This window comes from Rhinopithecus bieti, unplaced genomic scaffold (genome assembly GCF_001698545.2).
Source record: "Rhinopithecus bieti isolate Rb0 unplaced genomic scaffold, ASM169854v2 scaffold_27306, whole genome shotgun sequence".
NCBI lineage: Eukaryota > Metazoa > Chordata > Mammalia > Primates > Cercopithecidae > Rhinopithecus > Rhinopithecus bieti.
The window spans coordinates 1,345,828-1,372,597 of NW_016812395.1; the positions used below are offsets into that span (position 1 = coordinate 1,345,828).

The 26,770-nt window shown below is 38.0% G+C and overlaps 1 protein-coding gene across 1 annotated transcript in view; it reads right to left on the reverse strand.

The window, feature by feature from the left end:
• Positions 1-26,770, reverse strand: part of SGK3 (serum/glucocorticoid regulated kinase family member 3) — a 69,055-nt gene that overhangs the window by 16,644 nt on the left and 25,641 nt on the right. The window contains 10 exon segments of the mRNA XM_017896319.1: positions 1,150-1,245; positions 3,359-3,445; positions 4,232-4,268; positions 4,364-4,476; positions 8,665-8,755; positions 8,757-8,794; positions 8,894-8,977; positions 13,704-13,761; positions 16,362-16,411; positions 22,713-22,800. Coding sequence (XP_017751808.1) covers positions 1,150-1,245; positions 3,359-3,445; positions 4,232-4,268; positions 4,364-4,476; positions 8,665-8,755; positions 8,757-8,794; positions 8,894-8,977; positions 13,704-13,761; positions 16,362-16,411; positions 22,713-22,800 — 742 coding nt within the window.

A 26,770-nucleotide genomic window follows, 5' to 3' on the forward strand; every position in this document is an offset into this window, starting at 1 on the left:
CATTTAACATCAGCACTACATGTAGCAGCAGCTTCAGGGATTTGCACGTTCCCAGCACAAGGCTGCTGGACACTTAGGGGACCACAAAGGGAGTCTAGAAACTGTTCTAAACATGTCATAAAGCCTACAGAAAAACATACATGTACTCTTATAAAGCTATTTCAGCTAACTAAAATGCCTACACTGTTTGCTTTGGGTTGGAATAATATTAACTCAATGTAGTGAAAAAACTTTATTCTTGTTAATCAGAAGTTCTGGCCAGCCTATGTGTCTTTAACTAAGAACTGGGCAAACTGACTGCATAAACATCACTTTTTTTCAAGAAAAATTTTAAGACATGGTGTTTTCAGGGATGGGAATAGAGTGATCTTCAATGATGGGAAAAGCTGAGCACCTGTGTATTAATTAAATCTATTAAACAAAATAAAAGGCAAAACCAAAATACCTTATCTTCTGAAATACAGTAATTTATTGATAAATGCAAAATCATTTTCTGTTCATTATCTTAAAATTAGAGTAATATTTGAGTAAACTGAATGGAAGCAGATAATTTTAATATTACAACCAGGTGTCTATTTCTAAAAATGCCAGGGGGGTGAGAACATCTGAAATAGTTATAACAGAGAAACAATTATATTAATTTAAAAAAACTGGTAACAAAATAAAAGGGATTTTTTTTGGTCCCTTTTTTTTTTTTTTTGAGACAGAATCTCCCTCTGTCACCCAGGCTGGAGTACACTGGTACAATCTTGGCTCACTGCAAATTCTACCTCCTGGGTTCAAGCGATTCTTGGGCCTCCACCTCCCAAGTAGCTGGGACTACAGTATGCACCACTATAGCCAGATAATTTTCTGTATTTTTAGTAGAGATGGGATTTCGCCATGTTCCCCACGCTGGTCTCAAACTCCTGGCCTCAAGTGATCTGCCCGCGTCTGCCTCTCACAGTGCTCAGATTACAGGGTGAGGCACCACGCCCAGCCTCTTTTTGTACTTTTTCCTAATGTGGTTTTGAGTTCATTAAACCAGGCTATTACTGCTCTGTTAGTGTTATCTAAGTGTCCATGAGATTCTTAAGGTGGGAGAGAGAGACAGACAGACAATCAAATCAATGAGAATACACTGGAATAAAGAGATATAGAAATACATACCAATCCATACAGCATTTCATACAGAACAGCCCCAAGGCACCACCAATCCACAGTATTGTCATAGGGCTGTTTTCTAATTACTTCAGGTGCAAGGTACTATAGAAAAGAATAAAATATTAGAGCAACTTGGTAAACAAATCAAGACAAAATTTATAAATAATTGAGAAATTTAACAAATTTTAGTTGTTGCTATCATACTAAAACCAAATTATCTAGATTTCCAGTGGGTTGGGTATTCTCAGTCTACACCAGTGGTTCTTAGGTAACGTCACGTAGGACACTTCAAAATACACGTATTCTGCATTTCTCCTCGGAAACTGTGAGACAGTTAAAATAAATAAAAGAGTATAGTGAAGGTAGAATCTGTAATTCTCAATAGGTGAAGTAGGTATTTGTGGGGAAAGTCTTTCAAAGATTATTTTAGAAGTTCACTTGGTCATTACTCATGTTTTCCTCTTAAATACATTTTTTTTTTTTTTTTTTTTTGAGACAGGATCTTACTCTGTTGCCCAAGCTGGAATGCAGTGGCACAATCACAGCTCACTGCAGCCTCGACCTCCTGGGCTCAGGTGATACTCCCACCTCAGCCTCCCGAGGAGCTGGGACTACAGGCATGCACCACCACACCTGGCTAGTTTTTTGTATTTTTCATAGAGACAGGGGTTTAGCCATGTTGCCCAAGCTGGTCTAGAACTTCTGGGCTCAAACAATCTGCCCATTTTGGTCTCCCAAAGTGCTGGGATTACAGGCATGAGCTACAGCACCTAGCAAGAATTGTTAATGTAGCAATTATAATCCTTTTTTTTTCTTTTCAGTAAAAAAGAATGAATTGTATTCTCATTTGAGAATTATAACAGCAATTCTCTAACATATTATTTAGAAAACTTGTGTAAGGTGTAGATGTCTATTTACATTTTAATTTGCAGGAAATTTAGACTCATCACAACTTAACACATCTAAGACAGTGAACTCGAATTTTACATTCCAAAATATATTACCTCTTCCCATATGAAATACATGTAAGAAAGTAATTTCTTCTTAAGCTTTTTTATGTGATCTAAAGAAATGGCAAAATACTTTAACTATGAAATTAATATACAATAACAAAAAATGTTTCTTCATATATAAACCAAAACAGAATGGTTATAAATATATACAAGTGCCAGGGTTAGACAGAAAAAAGAAGGAAAAACTCATTTCAAGGTAAATACTTGTTACTTAGAGATACTTTTAGTTAAGTTTCTGAACTCAATTAGAAGCCATTTTCTCGCACATTTTCAACACTGTATTTGCAAGTACTCCACGATAAAGATGAAATATTACATGGTACCTACAATCATTATAAATACCTTGGAATTTGGACAGTTTAAAATAAACCAAACTTGTTTCTGTGTGTGAAGTATGAATAATAAAGGTTTTACATGATTTGTAAGGATTATTATTATTGTCACAAATAGATACTTTTTTTGCTAGCTAACATGATTAGAAAATGGGATGGTCTGGTAAATAAATTCTGATTTGTGATTTTTTTTTCCATATCCACTGCTTTATTTTCTTCTGGTAAGTAAACACTTAATTTTATTACAAAAGATTTCAAGCATACAAAAAAATGAGAAAAACCAATGTTTTTGGTTTTTGTAACCAAAATGTAGAAAATGTAACCAAATGTAGAAAAACTACAACTGAGATATAGTCAAGTGTTAATATTTTGCCATATTTGCCTTTAGCTCATTTTTTAAAAGAAAAAACAGCTTATTAAACGTCACATACCCACACAATTCACCCATTAATTGTGTGATTCACTATGTTAACTACATTCACAAAAAGAACACTTTTTCATCACACTAATTTGTGATTTTTAAAGGATTAAAAATATAATTTTCTACAATATTTATTTTTAGGAACAAGGAAACAAAAAAAGAAATATAATTTAAATGTGTAAAGACAGTTTAAGGTAAACTTCTCACATTAAAACAAATAAACATAATTTATATTTGTTGGATTATTCAAAAGGGTCTTGCATACCTAACAATCACAGTTAAAAATACCCAACTATCAAGGCATGATTATCAGATATTTCCAGCTGGCTGGAAGCTGAAATGACAGTTTTTATTCTACTTTTCTTATTTTAAATTTATATATGCAATCTGTAATTCATATTTGCATTTTATACATGATTATATGAATGACAATGAGATATATTTCTTACCTCTGGTGTCCCACAAAATGTGGTAGTGGTGTCAGAAATAGCAATTCCTTCTTTACAAAGCCCAAAATCTGTTAAGACAACATGTCCCTGACAAATACAGGGGCGGTAAGATAAAACAGTGCATAAATAGGAATTGACAATTTTTCAGTAAGTTTTTCTTTTTTGTTGAAACAGAGTCTTACTCTGTCGCCCAGGCTGGAGTGCAGCGATGCGATCTCGGCTCACTGCAACCTCTGCCTCCTGAGTTCAAGCAATTCTCATGCCTCAGTCTCCCGAGAGGCTGGGACCACAGGTGCATGCCACCTCGCTAATTTCGCCATGTTGCCCAGGCTGGTTTTAAACTCCTGACCTCAAGTGATCCGCCCACCTCGGCCTCCCAAAGTTCTGGGATTACAGGTGTGAGCCACCACACCCAGCCAATAAATTAACAGTTTTTAAAATCCTTTTATTTTCACATAATTATAGATCCACAGGAAATTGCAAAATAGTATACAGAGGAAATTGTCATCAGTACAATACTATTAACCAGACTGTCAACCTTATTCAGTTTTCACTTTTTACATGCATGCTATGTGTGTGTGCTTAGCTCTACACAATACAGATGTATAGATTCATGTAACAACCACCACAATCAAGACACAACTGTTTCATTGCAAAGGAACTTCCCTAATGCTACCCCTTTATCTTTGCACTCTCTATCCCCTTGGACCCTGTCAACCACTAATCTGTTCTCCATCTCTACAGTTTTGTCATTTTGAGAATGTTATATAAATAAAATAACACAGTACAGAATCTCTGAGACTTTTTTTTGCACTAAGCATAAAAGCAACAACAAAAATTGAGAACTAGTAGATTTTAAAAGAGAATACTTACTACTGAATCCAAAAGAATATTTTCTGGTTTCAAGTCTCTACCAAATTAAAAGGAAGGAAAAGCAAAACTGAATACAAACCGAAATAAAATACTGTTATATGTAATTTTTACAAGTATATTTAAAAATTGTACCTGTATACTATTTTGATGGAGTGTAAGTAACCCAATGCACTAGCAATTTCAGCAGCATAAAACCTAGCTCTGTGCTCAGGAAAGGACCGTTCTCTTTGTAAGTGGAAAAAAAGCTGTAAAATTGGTTGAGGGGTAGGAGAGACAGAATGTTAGGATCATTCACACATAGCATTAGACAAATATATTTGGTAAATACAAGGTAGGAATTGTTCTTTGTTACTTTGAACGTGAGCTAAAAACATAACAAGGCACAGAACTGTGACTCCCCTTCATCCATCTCCCCACCTAACAATCATTCTCTCTCTTTAACCACGTTGTCTTTGTTTACCCTTGCTAATGTCACTCATCTCCCATTTACTACTCAATGCAATAATGTCCTCACCCTTCCAGGCAACTGCTCTGGAAAAGATTATCAATGAAGATCAATGATCTTGATATTGCCATGTAATTATCTTACAGAGCCTTTCTGGACTATGTTTTCCATTTGAAAAAAAAAACCACTATTCAGAGATTAAAAACTAGTGCCCAGCAGAACAAATATAACCATATGAGTATGTATCTCCATAGATATAATTTACTTGAGCCAAATACTGTTTTCAAAACTCTAAATTAGTTGGTAACATTAAAACTGGGAATTTGGGGTAAAATTCACGGTTTTAGTTTCTTTTTTAAAAAAAGATAAGCTCTGGACCATTAGGCCTACTCTTCACAGCAGCAGCAACTGGCTACAGCTAAACAGCAGTTGGACTCTCTAGTTCATTTCTTATACTTCCTAATTTTTAATTTATTTCTTATAACCTGGCCTTTAACTAAGGTTACTGCGTGGGAGAAGTTCCCACTGGGTCCCTTGGCTTCTAAGATAAAAATCTCTTCTTGAGTCTTGGTGAATTCCATCTCTGCTCCTTTCTGGCCTCGGAAAATGCAGGGATGACACAGTTTCTGCCCTCGGTCCAGTGTTATTTTTTCTCCAAATACCCTTCCCAGGTAACTTGATCCATTCTGTTGATTTTAACCACCACCTTAATGTTGATGTCTCCTATGTGGACTTTACCCAATGACTTTGATGCAGAAAATCAATGAGGAAGCTGAGGCTCAGAGAGGCTTGCTTATCTGCCAAGTATTCATAAAACCTACTTGTTTTTATTTTACTTTGCTCTGAAAAAGATATGAGGTAGTATACAAAGCTAAGTATTCATATGTCAAGGTTTAAATTTCTAAGTATGAACACTGGGGGAAAATAAGAGTATTAATGTATGGAAACCACACTCCTCCTGCCTCTAACTTTTCTCTTCATCTTTAACCCTTGTTTACCTATTACCCACTCAACTTCTCCTCCACCCACCCTGGCATTCTATTGTATTTTATTCTCCTTTTTTCATTATCTTGCATCTTTCAGATGATAAGCCTACCTCTTTCAATCTTTGCCAGTGAGCAGTCACTGTACAAAAAGGTCTCAGAAGCAGAGCCCTAAAAGAGCACGAAGAAACCACACATAAAGCAGGGAGCTTGCAGTGGGATCTCACCTGCACTAGATGCTTCTCATGAACATTTCAAAGACACAAGGTGGCACTTAAGAATGGGCTCTGCAGTTGAGATATCTAGGTTAAATCCAGGGCCTGACACTTGTTAGAACACTGTAACATTGAGACTGTTATTTAACCTCTCTGAACCTCAATTTTCTTATTTATAAATAAGAAAATTTTGGCCAGGTATAGTCTCTCACACCTGTAATCCCAGCACTTTGGGAGACTGAGGTGGGCGGATCATGAGGTCAGGAGTTCGACACCATCCTGGCCAACATGGCGAAACCCTGTCTCTACTAAAAATACAAAAATTAGCTCGGCGTCATGGCACATGCCTGTAATCCCAGCTACTCGGGAGGCTGAGGCAGGAGAATTGCTTGAACCAGGGTGTCGGAGCTTGCAGTGAGCTGAGATCACACCATTGCACTCCAGCCTGGTGAAGAGAGACTCCATCTCAATAAATAAATAAATAAACAAATAAGAAAGAGAATTTCATTAAACGGGCATAATAGTGTCTTCTGAAGGAGTTGTGATTTACTGACATAATGCATGTAAAATAATTGCAAAGTGCCAAGCCTTAATAAATTCTCTTTACCTGTCAGCACTCGGGCACACACAAAATTAAATGAAAACCTTCTAGGTGAAAACAATACGGGGTCACCTGCATCAGTGAATCAGGATGCCTGAGAGATGCATAATCTTGCCTCCACACTGAAGAGTTTTAAGGGATTTTTTTTTTTTTTTTTTTTAACACAGTGTCTTGTTCTGTCACCCAGGCTGGAGTGCAGTGGTGTGATCATGGCTCACTGCAGCCATGACATCCTGGGCTCAAACAATCCTCCCACTTCAGCCTCCTGAGGACTACAGAGGCATGCCACCATGCCCAGCTAATTTTTGTTATTTTTTTGTAGAGACAGGGTTTCGCCATGTTGCCCAGGCTGGTCTTGAACTCCTGGGCTCCAGCAATCCACCTACCTTGGCCTCCTAGAGTGCTGGGATTATAGGTGTTGAGCCACCACACCTGGCCTTAAGGGACTTTTGTCACAGATGTATAAAGGTGAATAATCATTCTTTTTACAATCTTTCCCTAAAATGATCTAGGTGTGTCTGACCATCTTTTGGTTTTGCAGAATATTAACTAATTTTCCTTATAGTTCCCTTTATTCTACAGTTAAATGTACTACAGTAATCTTGAAACAGTGATTTTCTGCTCTGAGATTGGGGGATGAAAGATCCCTTTGTAAAGATATGACAATACCTATTAGTTAAAATGATTTTTAAGACATTCACAGGTCAAAGACCAAACAAATTAGAAAGGTGTGAGGGTTGAGAAGTCAGCTGCCTAGATCCTGGAATCAGGCTGCCTGAGTTCAATCCCTGCCTCTGATACTAACCACATTACTTCTACAAGCTACCTAGCTTCTCTGTGCCTCAGTCAGTCTTACTATAGTTGTTGTGAAGGTAAAATTATATGTACAAAGAGCCAGAGTGGTGGATACTAAGTAATACTCAATGGAAGTAATTATTATAATAGCAGCATTTCCCAAAGTGTATTTCAATATCCATCTGAATCAGAGTTTTGCATAATACTTAAGAGATTGGTTGAAACAAAAAAGGGGACTGCATGGTGTTTTTGTTTGTTTTTGAGGCAGAGCCTCACTCTGTCGCCCAGGCTGGAGGGCACTGGTGCAATCTTGGCTCACTGCAAGTTCCGCTCCCGGGGTTCACGCCATTCTCCTGCCTCAGCCTTCCGAGTAGCTGGGACTACAGGCGCCCATCACCACGCCCTGCTAATTTTTTGTATTTTTAGTAGAGACAGGTTTTCACCATGTTAGCCAGGATGGTCTCAATCTCCTGACCTCATTATCCACCCGCCTCAGCCTCCCAAAGTGCTGGGATTACAGGCGTGAGCCACCGCGCCCGGCCGACTGCATGGTTTTAAAAAATTCTCTTATCTTATATCCTGGATTTGAGCAGGTTGAGGCTGCAGTGAGCTGTGATCACACCACTGCACTCCAGCCTGGTGACAGAGTGAGACTGTCTCAAAAAAAAAAAAAAAAAAAAAAAGATATCCTGACTTTGTATAAGACAGAATTTCTCAAAGTCTTTAACACGCTGAGGCATACTGTGAATCACCAAGAAACGATATAACATGAAACATTTCCAAAACAGACTTTATCATAAAGCCTTTTTTGTTTGTGTGTGTGTGTGTTTTTAAAGATATGGGGTCTCATTCTGTTACCCAGGCTGCAGTGCAATCATAGCTTACTGTAGCCTCAAACTCCTGGGCTCAAGTGATCCTCCTGTCTCAGTCTCCTTAGCAGCTGAGACTAAAGGTGCAAACCACTGAGCCAAGCTACCACCACAGAGCCCCTTATTAGAGCACTATCGCATCTGATTAAATTTGCACATCTTGGAAAATGAGAACCTGGAGTAATATTTGTATGCAACTGTTCAGATAATTGCCTAAATTACAAATCACGTTTTATTCTAATATTTCAATATGTTATTCTTGCTATATAGTTTAGTGACAAATCTGTCCATGAAGCCAGCAGCTTCATATCAAGGTTCTTTTATGAACCTTTTCAACCATACCATATGCTTAAAAGCTCTGTATTACAATCCTCCACATCCTGCATTGTATTCAGCCAGTACCTTGAATATTATTGCTATAAAAAGCTGCTGATTTTATACTGTCCTTCTAAAACTTACAAGAAAACTTTGACTTTATGCTATTTTCTAAACTATTAATATTAGAAAACTCATTATAAAACTCACCTCTCCTCCATTAACAAAATCCAGAACAAAATAAAGCTTTTCAGTTGTTTGGAAGGAATAATGCAATCCAACCAAAATGGATGTTTCACATTTTCAAAAGCACATTACGTTCAGCCATAATATGCTTTTGCTGGAAAAAAGGCAAAAGATCAATTGTATTATACACCAGAAAACAACTCTCTTAATTGAGAAAATGGGCTTGGGAGAAGCAACAGCTATTTTATTTTACCTCTTTTCTGTTGAGAACTATTTTTTTCTGTAACACTTTGACAGCATAAAATTTTCCATCCAGTTTCCGTTTTGCAAGAAGAACCTGTTATAGTTAAACATTAGTGTATACCATTAGAAATTTCAAATTTTGATAGAAATAATTCACTTGTCAATACATCAATACTTCTTAAATTTTGTAAAAAGGAGTCCATAAGAGACCTAGATCATGTTTTTGTTTTAAAAGTCAAGTAGTCAGGCACCATTTTGTAGTCACTTAATGTGTTGATATTTGAGATTTTTAAACTAAATTTAAGTGCCCAAATCTACACTGCTTGAGAACTTTGTGTGTGTGTGCACGCATGTGCTCCAGCCCTGAATCCTGAAGTCTCCTGTACTTTCAGGAGAGAATACTGACCGTAGAAAATACTATTATAAACTTCATGGGTATATTAACAAGGATAAGGAAATGTTTTTTAGGTAATCAAAATGTACTCTTTCATACTGAGATTTTTCTTAACAGGTTTTAAATTCAGAAGAGTTCAGAGGAAAAAGTGCCATGGATTTCTATAGTGGGCTGGGTCGCATGCAGAGGCTTTAAAGAACCTGAAGAAATCTAGAGTATCCTGAAGTGGTACAATTTTGACTCACTGCAGCCTTGACCTTCCCAAGGCTCAGGTGATCATCCTGTCTCAGCCTCCCAAATAGTTGGGACTACAGGCGTGTGCCACCATACCTGGCTAATTTTTCCATTTTTTGTAGAGATGGGGTTTTGTCATGTTACCCAGGCTGGTCTCAAACTCCTGGGCTCAAGCGATCTACCTGCCTCAGCCTTACAAAGTGCTGGGATAACAGGCGTGAGCCACCGCACCTGGCCTTCTTTTGTTTTATTGCACTTTGTTGGTTTCTAATCATTTTGCAAGATTTTAATTTTTGTATTAAACATAGCATACATATAGAAAAACTCATCACTACAGCTCAATAAATTGTTACAAAGTGAATACAGCTATGTAACCAGTATACAGTTCAAAGAAAAAAAAACCTCTGCCAGTAGCCTAAAGCCTCTCTTTTGCTAAATCCCAGTCACCACTCACCCTTCTCCTTCTCAAAGGTAACTAACTACTACCATGTCAACTTGAAATAACACAGATAACTTTTGCCCTTTTTTGAATTTCATGTAATTAGAATCATATGGAAAGTTGTCTGTCTTAATTCTTTTACTCTAAATTATATGAAATATTCATTAACATCACGGCATACAGCATAGTTCTCATATTTTCTGTGTTATGCAGAATATTCCATTAAATGGTACAATGTATCTACTCTCTTGCTGATAGATTATTTATGAATAATGATGCTATAAGCATTCCTGTATATACCTTTCCTAGTGGATATTCATTTCGGTTGGATACGTAACTAGGGAGTAGAACCAATGTGTCATAGGTAACGCATATACTCAGCTTCAAGAATTAACACCAATTTTCAACAGCAAAAAAAAACAACACACCTGGCCAGGCGCGGTGGCTCATGCCTGTAATCCCAGCACTTCGGGAGGCCAAGGTGGGCAGATCACCTGAGGTTGGGAGTTCCAGACCAGCCTAACCAACATGGAGAAACCCTGTCTCTACTAAAAATACAAAATTAGCAGGGCGTGGTGGCATGCGCCTGTAATCCCAACTACTCGGGAGCAGTAAAATGGCTTGAACCCAGGAGGTGGAGGTTCCAGCGAGCTGAGACTGTGTTACTGCACTCCAGCCTGGGCAACAAGAGCGGAACTCTGTCTCCAAAAAAAAAAAAAAATCCACCTAGGAATAAATCTAATTAAATTAGAGATATGCAAAAATCCTAAACAGAATACCATAAAATATTATTGAGAAAAATTAAAGATGAGCTACATTAACAAAATAATATAGCACAGTCACGGATTTGACAACACAATATTGTAAAGATGATAATTCTTCCCAAATTGATCTACAGAGTCATTGCCATCCCAATCAAATTCAAATAGAATTTTTGCAGAAACTGACATGCTGATTCTGAAATTTATATTGATATGCAAAGGGCTAAGAATAGTCTCTTGAAGAATAAGAAGGGAGGCCGGGCGCGGTGGCTCAAGCCTGTAATCCCAGCACTTTGGGAGGCCGAGACGGGCGGATCACGAGGTCAGGAGATCGAGACCATCCTGGCTAACACGGTGAAACCCCGTCTCTACTAAAATACAAAAAATTAGCCGGGCAAGGTGGCGGGCGCCTGTGGTCCCAGCTACTCGGGAGGCTGAGGCAGGAGAATGGCGTGAACCCGGGAGGCGGAGCTTGCAGTGAGCTGAGATCCGGCCACTGCACTCCAGCCTGGGCGACAGAGCAAGACTCCGTCTCAAAAAAAAAAAAAAAAAAGAATAAGAAGGGAGGACTTAATTCTGTTGCATATCAAGCTACAGGTGTCACGACAATGTGGTACTGGTGTCAGGATAAACAGACAGGCCAATGAACAGAAAATGAAAAGAAATGCCATCTAGAAACAGAAATACAAAACTTAAAATCTAAAAAGAGGGTGGGCTCATGGCTCATGCCTCTAATCCCAGCACTTTGGGAGGCTGAGTCAGGCAGATCACTTGAGGTCAGGAGTTCAAGACCAGCCTGGCCAATGTGGTAAAACCCCGTCCCCACTAAAAATACAAAAATTAGCCAGACATGGTGGCGTGTGCCTGAAATCCCAGCTACTCGGAAGGCTGAGGCAGGAGAATCACATGAAGCTGGGAGGCAGAGGCTGCAGTGAGCGGAGATAGCACCATTGCACTCTGCACTCCAGGCTGGGCGACGAAGTGATACTCTGTCTCCAAAAAAAAAAATTCTAAAAACAGGTCTGTGAAGGTATAAATAGTGGATACATAAGGTGGCCCCTGGAGATCAGGTGGCCCATCAGATGGCGAAAAAAGTTTTCATAAACTATATAGGATCAGCTGGTTATCCACATGGACAAAAATGAACTGTGATGCTATGCCTCCCATTATATGCAAGAACCAAATCCTGGTTAAGACTCTAGATCTAAACATTAAGTTTCCAAAAGATAATGCCTTTTTTTTGTTGTTGTTGTTGTTGAGATGGGGTCTTTCTATGTTGCCCAGGCTGGTCTTGGACTCCCGAACTCAAGTGATCTTCCTGCCTCAGGATCCTGAGTAGCTGGGATTACAGGTATGTGCCACAATGCTTTTGTTTTTAATGACAGAATTTTGTTTTTAAAGACAGATAATTTTTTTTTCTTAATGACAACTATCTCTAGCATTCCAATAGAATTTTGGGGATTTCGAGAGCAGGATTCATTTCTAACTTTCTATTGCTTATACTAGCACAATACTCAGCATGTAGCAGATAATATACATTTGCTGAGTGAATAAACACACATGGGTTTAATCGCATAGCCACAGTTGCTAGTCTCAAGGAAACTCAGAAAACAAACTGGAGTTACCAAAAGCTACAAATACAGCAAAATATGATTAAACACTTACATATTCCATTTTTACTGAAGACTGAAGTACAGTGCAAAAAAGCACTTAAATATATTCGATGATTCTGATAACTTCATCTATGATGCTTTTCTGTTAACCCTGGCCTTAAGTGATTATCGTTCCTTGGTATGGCTATACTGTCAAATTACATGATTCATCTGACACCGTAAGAAAATAAGCAGGGTCTTTACACATTCATTTCCTTCTCAAACTGTTGTTTACACAGCTGCTCATTTTGGTCTTTCCAGCTTTGGCTTAAATAGCATGTCTTCTGAAAAGCTATGTAAGTGGGAATCTTCCCTCAGCTGCCTATTGTCCTTTGTCATTTCACCCTATTCTTCATTTCCTGCACTGCTATTATTATTTGTACTTATTTACTTGACTGAATTTTTTTTTTTTTTTGAGATGGAGTCTCACCCTGTCACCCAGGCTGGAGTGCAGTGGTAGCTCCGCCTCCTGGGTTCACGCCATTCTCCTGCCTCAGCCTGCCGAGTAGCTGGGACTACAGGCGCCGCCACCATGCCCGGCTAGTTTTTTGTATTTTTTAGTAGAGACAGGGTTTCACCGTGTTAGCCAGGATGGTCTCGATCTCCTGACCTCGTGATCCGCCCGTCTCGGCCTCCCAAAGTGCTGGGATTACAGGCTTGAGCCACCGCGCCCAGCCAACTGAATATTTTTAATTGACTATTCCCCCAACCCTAGATTGTAAGCACCACAAAGGTAGTAACCATGTCACTACCTGGTTAGAAATTCTGTAATTTTCTAACCAGGGTCCAGAAGGGTACCTGGCACATAGTAGGTGCTCAACAAATACCTTCTGAATAAGTGAATTTTATTATAGAATTTGAGTAGATGCCTTTTCTCCCTAATTACTGTTAGTATTTTGAGGGTGGGGAAAGTATCTTAATTCCATTTCCTGCAAGCCAAAAAGTCCTGTGGCTCCCACCCATAAAGCATGAATTCCTTAAGTACTTATTTACTGTATGAGAAAATAAAAACACTTTAGGCTGGGGATGGTAGCTCACATCTGTAATCCCAGCATTTTGCGGGGTCAAGGTGGGAGGATCACTTGAGGAAAGAAATTTGAGATCAGCCTGGGCAAGATAACAAGGCCCTGTCTACAAAAGAGTGAAAAGTTAGCCGGGCGTGGTGGTGTATGAGTATAGTCCCAGCCACTCGGGAGGCTGAGGAGGATGGCTTGAGCCCAAGAGTTCATGTGTGCTATGACTGTACCACTACAGTCCAGCCTGGACAACAGAGTGAGACCCTGTCTCTAGAAAAAAAACAAAAACCAAAACCAAATAAAAACCTCACAAAACACTCTTACCTTGCCAAAGCTGCCTTTTCCAATAACTTTTAAGAAATCAAAGTCAGTTGGTTTGGCACTGAAATAAATTAACAATAAGAATTAGCCTCCTAGAAATTGGAAAGATTAACTTTTAAACATTTCTTAGCACTTCCCTCTTTAATAAATAAACGTTAGGCACAAAACACTTCAGCCTAGTAACTCCAGCTTTCCTGCTATTTCATCTTTCATATATAGTAGGTAATATGAATAGTAATAATATCTACTTTCTGATTAGATAAGGTATTTCATAACTTTAAGCCTCATCAAGTTCTGCTTAAGAGGAACTTCAATAATACTCTCTGAGAGAAAAGGATATATGCATATCCTATAAGTAGAGTTTTGAACTCGAAATAGCTTCTATCTAAAACCTATTTTATTAACCATGGCCCAATGTTGTTGAGGAAATTGAATAACTATATAAATTAGTGATACATTCTAAGGACTATATAGCATGTGGTAATTCTTCTGAAAATGAAGCTGTTAGTTGGAACACCTAAAGATGCTAAGAATAATTTCTGATGGAGAAAAAAGTCATTACAGCGTTTCACATATAAACCACTTATTGTACATTAAAGATAAAAGACTTCTTAGCTTATTCTCATGGATGGCAATACAGGAAAGCCAGGAACAGAAAAGCAAGAGGGAATACTAAGACTGCCCTTTTATTTATGTTAACTTAACCTATCAAGTAAAAACAGCATTGGCTGTTATGTAGACAAAAACACAAGGAAGCAGAAAGGGGAGCTTAAGCAGCCACAAGAGCCGTTTCTGAATTCGTAAGTTTCTGAATTCAAAAGAGCACGGTCTGAATTCGTAAGTTGTATGGGAAGAGGGGAATAAATCCATTTGGATTTGAAATTTGCTTAATTATCAAAAAAAGAAAAATAGTTAATTCAAATATGAGAGTAAAACCAGAACTAGGTTAAATAATGACAGGTAAAGATTAGTGAGATAAACACTTAACTATATTTAGACGTTTTCTTCTTCAAAACCTGCTCTCTGGACTACTTTCTTCTTTAAAGATATGCAGAGGTACCAAAATAACTTTGTAAACAAATCTAACAGTGAAAAACATGCAGATCCCTCAAACATAATAAATAGGTGAGCTGAGGCCATACTCCAAGCCCCGCTGTTAACTGCTGGGGATTAACCTTAACTGAAAGTAAATTTCCATTTTTGGCCAGGCACAGTGGCTCACGTCTGTAATCCCAGCACTTCGGGAGGTTGAGGTGAGCGGATCACCTGAGATCAGGAGTTCAAGACCAGCCTGCCCAACATGGTGAAACCCTGTCTCTACAAAAATACAAAAATTAGCCAGGCATGATGGTGGGTGCCTGTAATCCCAGGTACTCAGGAGGCTGAGGCAGGAGAACCTGGGAGGCAGAGGCTGCAGTGAGTGGAGATCGCACCACTGCACTCCAGTCTAGGCGACAGAGCAAGACTCCGTCTCAAAAAAAAAGAAAAAAAAATTTCCACTTTTTGTGCTGCCATTTTTGTTCAATGCTATGAACAACAGAAAAGAATGCTTAAAACCAAACTTCCAGTTAGCATCCTATTTATCTGCTTTCCTTTGAAGCAAAAACTCTTCAAGCTAAGTTTTGAAAACTCCTTGTCTCTACCTGCTGTCCTCTCCTCTAGTTCTCTAGTGAACCCTTTCTGATCACAGTCTCATACCAACTACCACACCACTGAAACTGCTCATTAAAAGTCACCAATGACTTTATGAAATCCAGTGGTCAATTTTCAATCTTCGTATTACTTGCCCTATCAGCAACATTAACAGAGTTAATTACTCCCTCCTCTTTCAGGCACTCTTCCCCTGACCTCAGGCAACCATATTCCTGGTTTTTCTCTCATCTTACTGACTGCTCTTTCTCAGTCTCTGTAAGCAGTTCTTTCCTGACCTCATAATGTTGAAGTGTCCCAGGACACAGTCCTTGGACCACTTCTCCCATCTGCCTATAATCATTCTCCAAGTAGAGCAAAAGGGTAGAGAAAGGGTAGGGAAAGCCTACAATGAAAAAACACTTCAGAATAAATGTAATATGCCTGTAAGGATAATTAAGTAAGTAAGGGCGGCAAGACCACATTCCTCCTCCAACCCATGGCAGACACTACTAATCAATTAAGTCTGGGAATATGGGGAGAAACTGGGTAAACAAAGTTTAATAGCCTTTAATATTCTAATGTCCATTATGACTCCTCTGGAACAAGCTGGCTAACAACAGGAGTGCACCAATCACACCAAACACCAGCAGAATGTCAATTAGGCCTGCAAGGGTGCTTTTTCTCAGGGGACCTCATAGGACTTATGGTCCTTATGGTCCCTTGGGAAATATGGTCTACTGATTTTACACACACACACACACACACACACACACACACACCCCAGAAAACTGATGACAAAACAGCAGAACCCAATTAACAATTTGTGGATTAAAAGTTCCTTAGGGCTCTCCTAAAGCAATGAAAAGCTGGAGCAGTAAATCAGTCAAGCATATGATAGCACTGTATTCACTGTAACTATGGTTATATTTCAAAGGCCTCCAGTTAAATTAGTGTAATATATCTGCATACTCTCAAAAAAGATCTTCCTAAAATTCAGTTAAAAAATTGTTTGGAACAAATTAAACATACTGAGGATTTCCAGATGGTCCCAGGTTGATGTTCTGTGAGGTAGAGTGTAGCTGTTAAGATGGGGGGAAAAAAACAACATTCTTATTGGAGCATCAAAAATTAATGTTTTGAAATAAAATATTTATAACTGTACCACAAATATTTGGTTTGTTGCCATGTTAAAGAAACCCAAGGTCCTGATTCTCAGTAAGGGTATAGACTTAACTTGGAAATACACATAATTGACAAAAATATAATCATTTTTCTCATGGTAATTTTCAAGAACTGTTGTAAGAAAAAACGTAAGCCAGAAATCAAGCTCTAAGTTGGCAAATGAATGAAATAAACTGAGGAAAGCTCCTTGGAGGAGGCGGGTATTGAAACCGCAATGTAAGAGGGATCACTTTTTTAAAAACTGGTTAAAAATGCCTTGTTTTTCAAGTTTTCAAATAGTTTATCAAAGAAATGATAGGATGATGACGATGATCGCAAATGCCGGGTTTTCAGTTTTAATTTGATGGCAGGTAAACATAGACAAAGCAAACATAGAAAGCAGTGCTTTTCTTTTCTTTTCTTGAGACAGAGTCTCACTCTGTCGCCCAGGCTGGAGTGCAGTGGCGCGATCTCAGCTCACTGCAAGCTCCGCCTCCCGGGTTCCCGCCATTCTCCTGCCTCAGCCTCCCGAGTAGCTGGGACTACAGGTGCCCGCCACCATGCCCAGCTAATTTTTTTGTATTTTTAGTAGAGACAGGTTTTTACCGTGTTAGCCAGGATGGTCTCCATCTCTTAACCTTGTGATCCACCCACCTCAGTCTCCTAAAGTGCTGGGATTACAGGCATGAGCCGCCGCACCCGGCCTTTTCTTTCTAATTCTAGCACTGTGGTAGCGCTAACATTTTATATAGGCTTTTCTCTTTGCAACAGTTAACACAGTAAGCTTAAGTCCTGGTATTAATTTAGAAGCAAATCTTTATTTACCTAGTATGCTATAAAGAAATTTAAGTAATAAAAGATTCTAGTTCATTAATAATTAGCTAAAATTTTAACTCAAAAATCCCAGAAGATTTATCTAGTGATCCTATCAGAGTGAGCTTTTATAAAAGCCAAGTGTAAGTAAATTCTGCTTCACATAAATAAACTTTAAAACTATACATTCAGATAATTAAATCAGTTATAAATGTTTCAAAAATGTATACTTTTATGAGTGTTCTATGTAATTCTACTTCATATAAGCTATAAATATAAAAAAGCTTTTAAAAATTTCTCTAATCAGAACCAATCTTTTTTTTTTTTTCTTTTTTTTGAGATGGAGTTGCACTCTTCTTGCCCAGGCCAGAGTGTAGTGGCCCCATCTTCACTCACTGCAACCTCCACCTCGTGGGTTCAAACGATTCTCCTGCCTCAGCCTCCCAAGTAGCTGGGATTACAGGCACACGCCACCATGCCTGGCTAATTTTTGTATTTTTAGTACATATAGGGTTTTGCCATGTTGACCAGGCTGGTCTCGAACTCCTGACCTCAGGTGATTCACCCACCTCAGCCTCCCAAAGTACTGGGATTACAGGCATGAGGCACTGCACCCGGCCAAGAAAATTTTATCTTATCAAACTTCTTATTATAGACATATGTAATATATATTTTTACTTAAATTCATTTCAAATTTATAATCTCTAGAATATAAACTATTTTTTCAAATAAAGGGCAAATAATCTCATCCTTCAAAAGTTCTTAAGTTTCTGAGTGGGAGCGGTGGCTCATGCCTGTAATCCCAGCACTTTGGGAGGCCGAGGCGAGTGGATCATCTGAGGTCAGGAGTTCGAGATCAGCCTGGCCAACATGGTGAAACCCTGTCCCTACCAAAAATACAAAAATTAGCTGGGCGTGGTGATGAGCACCTGGAATCCCAGCTACTCGGAAGGCTGAGGCAGAAGAATCCCTTGAACCCATGAGGTGGAGGTTGCAGTGAGCTGAGATAGCAGCACTGCACTCCACCATGGGCGACAGAGTGAGACTCTGTCTCAAAAAAATAAATAAATAAAATAAAGAAGTTTCTTATGAAGAAACAACATTGGCACCAGCATTGTAGTTACAATTCAAATTTATTTCCTATTGTTATACCTATACATAAAAAATTCATTAAATGAGATTAGTCCTGTTATGGCATAGTTTTAACATAAGAGTAGCCTTTAATGTTTAAATATTACAGTGTTTCTTTCTACTAAGAAACTGCTATAAAATAATCAAACAAATAAATACTAAAAACGGAAGAAAAAAATAAATATTTCAGTGTTCCTTTGACTCTTACAATGTAATTCAAACTGAGTTGTAATTTTAATACACTTATTCTTTTAATGAATGTGCAGATAACTGGTTTAATTTTCCATTCAATAAATTTTCCTCATAAAGATGAAGGAAGGCTGGGTGCAGTGGCTCATGCCTGTAATCCCAGCAATTTGGGAGGCCAAGGCAGGCGGATCACAAGGTCAGGAGTTCGAGACCAACCTGGCTAACATGGTGAAATCCCATCTCTACTAAAATACAAAATTAGCTGGGCANCAGTGGCTCATGCCTGTAATCCCAGCAATTTGGGAGGCCAAGGCAGGCGGATCACAAGGTCAGGAGTTCGAGACCAGCCTGGCTAACATGGTGAAATCCCATCTCTACTAAAAATACAAAAATTAGCTGGGCATGGTGGCGCACACCTGTAGTCCCAGCTACTTGGGAGGCTGAGGCAGGAGAATCACTTGAACCCAGAAGGAGGAGGTTGCAGTGAGCCAAGATTACAACACTGCACTCCAGCATGGGCAAGAGAGAGATTCCATCTCAAAAAAAAAAAAAAAAAAAAGGAGAGGGATAAAATAGAGGAAAAAAAAAAAAAAAAAAGGAAGAGGATTAAATATAGTGCAGATTAAACAACATGAACAACTTGTCCCCTGAAGTATGTTAATATGTAATTAGATTTTATTATTTAGGCAAGGATTTCCCTAATGGAGCACATTTCTGAAATGATGAAAATTATTAGGATATATAATTAGACAACTGTACTTACTATTTCTGAAGACAATATCCAGTCACTAAATTGAGGGTGAGGTATAATTTCTTAACAGAATGAATACTAATTGAGATCATTTAAGTTTCTTGACTTCCCTTGGCCTCTATTTTTCTCTGTATCAATAAGGGGGTAGGTCCAGATGCCCTCTAAAATATTCCAGCTAGAAGCTTCACTTACTCACTTAAAAGTCCTTAATAGGCTGGGCACGGTGGCTCACACCTGTAATCCCAGCACTTTAGGAGGCCGAGGCTGGCGGATCACAAGGTCAGGAGATTGAGACCATCCTGGCTAACACGGTGAAACCTTGTCTCTACTAAAAATACAAAAAATTAGCTGGGCGTGGAGGCAGGCGCCTGTAATCCCAGCTACTCGAGAGGCTGAGGCAGGAGAATGGTATGAACTCGGGAGGTGGAGCCTGCGGTGAGCTGAGATCCTGCCACTGCCCTCCAGCCTGGGTGGCAGGGCGAGACTCCATCTCCAAAAAACAAAAAAAAATCCTTCATAAATAGTTACAATTATACGACAAAGTATGGCTTTTTCCTTTTTTAAAAGAAATTCTTTTTATCAGTATTTTAAAACCTCAAGGGATTCTAGTGGAAGTTTCAGACATTATGGATGGAAAAAGAAAAAAAGGAACAAAACTCAGATTTAAAGCCAACAGTGGCAGAACCCAGAGATCTTTCAGCTTGGTTCTGTCTTCAAGTTGTCTGCAGTTGTCCTCCACTGCAAGGCAAGATAGTCTTCAAATAACCTAAACCTACCCAGTCTCACATGAGTAGCAAGCAAAACATGAAAAATTATGGTTACATAGATTTTAATATTTAAAACATTACTTGAATATATTCATTTTCTATTAAAATACTAATAGCTGGAAAGTGTCAAAATATTAGGAAAAGGGTTTTTTAAAATCCACAACCTTATCAATATATAATTTTGCAAATATTTACACTACTTTCATATAGTATTTGCGTATTTTTTTAAAACTGTAAATCATACTGTGTGAATATGCATATACATTTTAAATAGTGATTTCGCTTAATATATCGAAGCTTAAAATCTGATCTTCAAAAATAAAATGCATAACATATATGGACAAACAGTGACTGGTAAATATTTAGGTTGATTCTAATATTGTTTTTAGCAGATCATACAGAAATGAACATCTTTTGCTTTTTTCTGTGTGGATTACTTCATTTGCATCAATTCCTGATGTGAATTGTTTTCCAAAGAAGTTGCAGAAAATTATGACACCAATGATGACCAAGGGTGCTCGTTTTACCTTACTGTTATCAGTTCTGCAATATTTTATTTACATTTTTATTGATTTGATAGAGCAATAAAAATCTCTCTAAGATTTTCATTTGCTAATAGCATCAACGTTGAACATTTTCCTCTATGTTTTTTACTAAGAGTATTCCTTCACGCCCCATTTCCTTTGATCTACTATAGTGTTAAGTATCATTCTTTTCAAAAACCCATTTGTATGAGCTTTTCACACAGACGTTATTTCTTGTTATGCCTGATTTATTACGAATGTTTTCCCGGTTTGTTGTTTCTCTTTTGACCAGCTACAGAGATTTTTTTTTTTTTTTAAGTTTTTTATATTGTCCTAGGAGCAACCATATCACAGATGTAAAGTTCCATTTGTTCTCTTAACTGAGAATCTTCTTGGGGTATCTGAGAAGGAAAATTACTACTTTACAGCAGTCACAAAAAAGGAGTATGTCTTTTTTCAAAATGAAGATTTCAGCCCTAGGACACTAATATTCCAATGCACCATGTTATCTTTTAAATCACAAAAACAGCCGTAACAGAATTAACAGGCATTATAAAGAAAAACTGTGTTTCAACCCATCATCTCTGATTTTCATGTACATATTTAATAATAGTTGTTTAAAAGTTTGAATTATGTAGATATATTTATATAACATTTATAATAATTTAATTGCTACAGAGTAATAATTTGAGTTAAATTATTACAATTTACTTCTCCCACATAACTAAGGTAAATGTTGAAAACATCTTCATAATAAGGCACAAGCCTATTTTACTTATTGCCATCACGATTTAGTTTTAAAAACAACACTGGCCAGGTGTGGTGACTCACGCCTGCAATCCCAGCACTTTGAGAGGCCAAGGCAGGGGGATCAGGAGGTTAGGAGTTCGAGCAGCCTGGCCAATATGGTGAAACCCCATCTCTACTAAAAATACAAAAATTAGCCGGGCGTGGTGGCAGGCACCTGTAGTCCCAGCTACTAGGGAGGCTGAGGCAGGAGAATCGCTTGAACCCGGGAGGCGGAGGTTGCAGTGAGCCAAGATCGTGCCAATGACTCCGGCCTGGGCAACAGTGCAAGACTCCATCTCAAACAAACAAACAAACAAGAAACAAAACAAGGCTACCCTATTCTGTTAGGAACACATATTAATTATGTACATATATTACAGAAATAAAAGTTAGTTGATGCCAACTGGTATGTGTGTACTGACTGTTCTGTATAGAAAATCCTGACAATGCAGAGGAAGTGGGATGTAATGTGGTTGAGAAGGCCTTTTCTGTTGGCCAAAATTCAAAATAGTTTCAAGTGTGGCAATAATGATAAAATAAGACATAAAGTGAAGAAAGCAGAATATAAAATTGTATACACTACATAATTAAAATTAGGTAATTTTAAAACCCTATACATTAGAGAAGATAGGAAAGAAAATCACCAGAATGTTAAAAATTTCTAGGTGTGGGTGCAATAATATGGGTAATACTTTTCTTTTTACCTACTATTTTCAAATTTGTCTGATTAACCTATATTACTTTTTAGTATAAAAAGTACTCATTCTATATGTTTTATAAGAAATAGTGATCTGTGGCCTGGGCACAGTGGCTCATGCCTATAATCCTAGCATTTTGAGAGGCCGAGGCAGGTGGATCATTTGAGGTCAGGAGTTCGAAACCAGCCTGACCAATATGGTGAAATCCCATCTCTACTAAATGCAAAAATTAGCCAGGCATGGTGGCAGGCACCTGTAATCCCAGCTACTGGGGAGTCTGAGGCAGGAGAATCACTTGAACCCGGGAGGTGAAGGTTGCAGTGAGCTGAGATTGTGCCACTGCGCCACAGCTTGGGTGACAGAGTGAGACTCCATCTCAAACGAAAAAAGAAATAGTCATCTGTAAGAGATATGTGCATTTGTTTTTATGCGTTCTACGTAGTAGAAACTCTACTATGGATGAAATTACTTCATTTGAAGTAAGTGTCCTAAAGCCACTAATTTCATCTTTGGGGAATGGTACTTTTTCTATTAAGAAAGAAAATTCCTCTTAATACCTTCTGAGAACTTCTTTCATCCTCATCTTCAGATGGATCTGACTGGTGTTTTGGACTGTCCATTTGAAGGAATGCTCTGACATCTGGACTAAAAACAAAAATTAACTTTATTATAACTTCAAAAGCATTTCTACAGCGTTTCTCCCTTTTAAAAGGAAAATCAAAATAGAAGTAACTATATTAGCATTTACAGTAAGAAAGTCAAACAGAATCATTAATATTCATTATTATAAATGTAATAAGCAAATTAATTTTTTTAAAATAGAGAAACAGACAAATGGGCAAACATATAAACAGGAAGTACATGGAAAAGAAAACCCAAATGGCAAGCACATTTGTGAAGATGGCTAACTTCACTAGTAATCAGAGAAATATAAGTTAAAATGATAATGAGATATGTTATGTCCATTACCTGGCAAAGGTTAGAAAGACAGATAATACCAAAAGTTGATTAAAAAAAAAAAAATAGGGTAAGAGAAATGCTCAAATATTGTTGGTGACCATGCAGAATGAAGCAACTTTTCTGAAAAAGCAATCTGGCAACACTTGGTAAAACTGTGTATGCATTTACCCTGGACCCAGAAATTCTAATTTTTGTGGTAAACCATAGAAAAAATTATGTGCAGGTCCAGTGAGAGGCATGTAATTATAATGTTCATTGCAGCATTTTCTGTAACAGGAAGTTAGAAGCAAAATAGGCATTTATCACCAGGCAAATGAGTAAGTCAACTATGGTAATTGCCTACAGGGAATACTAGTCAACAGTCAGAAGCAAGAAACTATAGCACAGTACTATATATATATATAATATTAAATACTCACAGATACAAAACATCAGTCTGTTTACCGAAGATACACAGATATATATGGACAAATATCAAACACACTAAAGTGGGTATCAACGGGGGGATTAGGAAATGGCTATGAAGATGAAGGATGAAGAGAAAAAAATGGACTAAAATTAGAGATGGCCCACAGATGGACTCATGACAACTGTGGGGAATAATTAAATCTCCATACCTGGCACCCTCTCCCCCGTCTGTCCTTAATTATTTAATCAAATAATATATACTATTTGTAGGAAACTTGAAATTTGAAAATTATTTTAAAAGAGGAGGCCTTAGCCAGGAGTGGTGGCTCATGCGTGTAATCCCAATGCTCTGTGAGGCTGAAGCAGAAGGATAATTTGAGGCCAGGAGTTGGATACCAGCCTGGGCAACATGGCAGGACTCTGTCTCCACACAAAATAAAAACAAAAAAACCCAGGCATGATGGTGTAAACCTGTCATCCTAGCTACTCAGAAGGCTAAGGCAGGAGGATCACTCAAGCCCTCGAGGCTGAGGCTGCAGTGAACCAAGATTGCACCACCGCATTCCAGCATGGGTGACAAAGCAAGAACTTGGCTCTAAAAATAAATAAACAAAATAGGAAAAAAATAAAAAGAAAAAGAATTGGGCTGGTGTAAATGTAAAATGGTACAGCCACTGTGGAAAACAGTTTGGCAGTTGCTTGAAAAGTCAAACACAGAGTTACCTTAAGACTCAGCAATTCCAAACCTAGGCAAAGACCCAAGATAAATAAAAATATATGTTCACATAAAAACTCATACATGATATCTCACAGCAGCATTATTCGTAACAGCCAAAAAGTGGAAATATCCCAAATGTCCACCAATGGATGAATGGATAAACAAAATGTGGTGTTATCCATACAATGGGATATTATACAGCCATAAAAAGGAATGGAGAGCACTAATACATGCTGTAACATGAATGAATCTCACAAATATTATGCTAAATGAACAAAGGCAAAAAAAAAAAAAGTCACCTACTATACTTTCATTTTAAGAGGCAAATCTGTACAGACAGAAAGTAGAATAGTGGTTGCCAAGGGTTGGGGGAGGAGAGAATTTGGAGGTAAAGTTCCTTTTTTAGGGGGATGAAAATGTTAGATTAGCTTTGAGGTGATAGAATTAGTGATAATGGTTGTAAAGCATCGTGAATATACTAAAAACTACTGGGCTGGGTGCAGTGGCTCACACCTGTAATTCCAGCACTTTGGGAGGCCGAGGTGGGCGGATCAAGAGGTAAGGAGTTCAAGACCAGCCTGGCCAACATAGGGAAATCCTGTCTCTACTGAAAATACAAAAAATTGCCGGGTGTGGTGGCATGCACCTGTAGTCCCAGCTACTCAGGAGGCTGAGGCAGGAGAATCTCTTGAACCCGGGAGGTGGAGTTTGCAGTGAGCCGAGACGGCACCATTGCACTCCAGCCTGGGTGACAGAGCAAAACTCTGTCTCAAAAAAACAAACAAACAAACAAACAAAAACTACTGAATTGTACACTTTAGAATAATCTAAATGGTGAATTTTTAACTTAATAAAAAAGGTTTATAAAATGTAGGGGTGGGGATTTTCAATCTTACCATAGAAGCAACCACTGTTAACATTTTGGCATATTTTATTTCAGTCTTTTTCTCTGCACATTTAAGATCACAATATATTTAAATTTTCACTTTAAAATTACATCATAAACATTTCCCTATTTTGTTAAAAACTTTGTAAACAATCACTTTTGATAGATGCATGATACATAACATGAATGTACTAAAAATTACTCAATGATTCTTCCACTTGAGGGTATGACTTCCAACTTTTCATTACCATAAACAATGCTGCAGTTGACAATCTTTGTGCATAGTATCAGAACTCTATGACTTTCAGAACAGATTTTTAAAAATAAAATTACTCATCTGAATTGTAAACCATTTTACAGTATTAAACAAATACAGTTTGTAAGACTGATTTCCAGACCAGTTGTACCAATTTATACTCTTCTAGCAGTATATGAACATCCTGAAGACTCTCAGGCTTGACTAGCATTAAATGTTACATTTTATATTAACATCTTGGATAATTTGATGTCAAAAACTGTATTTTTTTTTTTCTTTTTTTGAGACAGAGTCTTGCTCTGTCGCCCAGGCTGGAGTGCAGTGGCGCGATCTCAGCTCAGTGCAAACTCCGTCTCCCGGGTTTATGCCATTCTCCTGCCTCAGCCTCCCGAGTAGCTGGGACTACAGGCGCCCGCCACCTCGCCCGGCTAGTTTTTTGTATTTTTTTAGTAGAGACGGGGTTTCACCGTGTTCGCCAGGATGGTCTCGATCTCCTGACCTCATGATCCGCCCATCTCGGCCTCCCAAAGTGCTGGGATTACAGGCTTGAGCCACCGCACCCGGCCAAAAACTGTATTTTAAAGAGGAACTACTCAGTATCACTTTCAGTAAAAAGTGAAATGCAAAATTAAAGCAACAGTAAGATACCATTACCCACTCACCAGAATGGCTAAAATGGAAGACTAACAATACTAAGTGTTAATGAGGTAAGCAACATGATTTCATATGCTGATGGAAAATGTACAACGGGTAAATCACTTTGCAAAACTATTTTGCATTATCCACTAAAGTTAAACATATACATACTCTACAACCCACAAGTTCTACTCCAAGATACATCAGAAATGTTGGCACATGTGCACCAAAAGGTATGTTAATGGCAGTATTATTTATAATAGTCAGAAAATATGAATATTAGTATCTCAAATGCCCATCAACAGTAGAATGAATCAACTGTGGTATAGTCATACAATGGAACATTATACAGCAATGGAAATGAACAAACTATAGCTACATGCAACAACATGGATGACTCTCACATGGCTGGGAAATAAGCCAGACAGAGAACACATATTGTATGGTTCCATTTACATAAAGTTCAAAAAGAGGGCACACACTAATCTATTTTGTTAAAAGTTAGGCTGATAGTTACCTTTGGGAAGGAAGAAAGAAATAGAGACTGAAAGAGGATGTGTAAGAGATCTCAGGGGTGTTCATAATATTTTCTTTTTTGGCCTGGGGGGATGATATAATTCAGTTATGTTTATTTCTCATAATTTATTGAGCTGTACAGTCCTGATCTGGGCACTTTTCTCTTTGTTATACTCAATAAAATTAAAATAAGGTATTTCTGCTTCCATTTCATTTCTTTTTTTTTTTTTTTTTT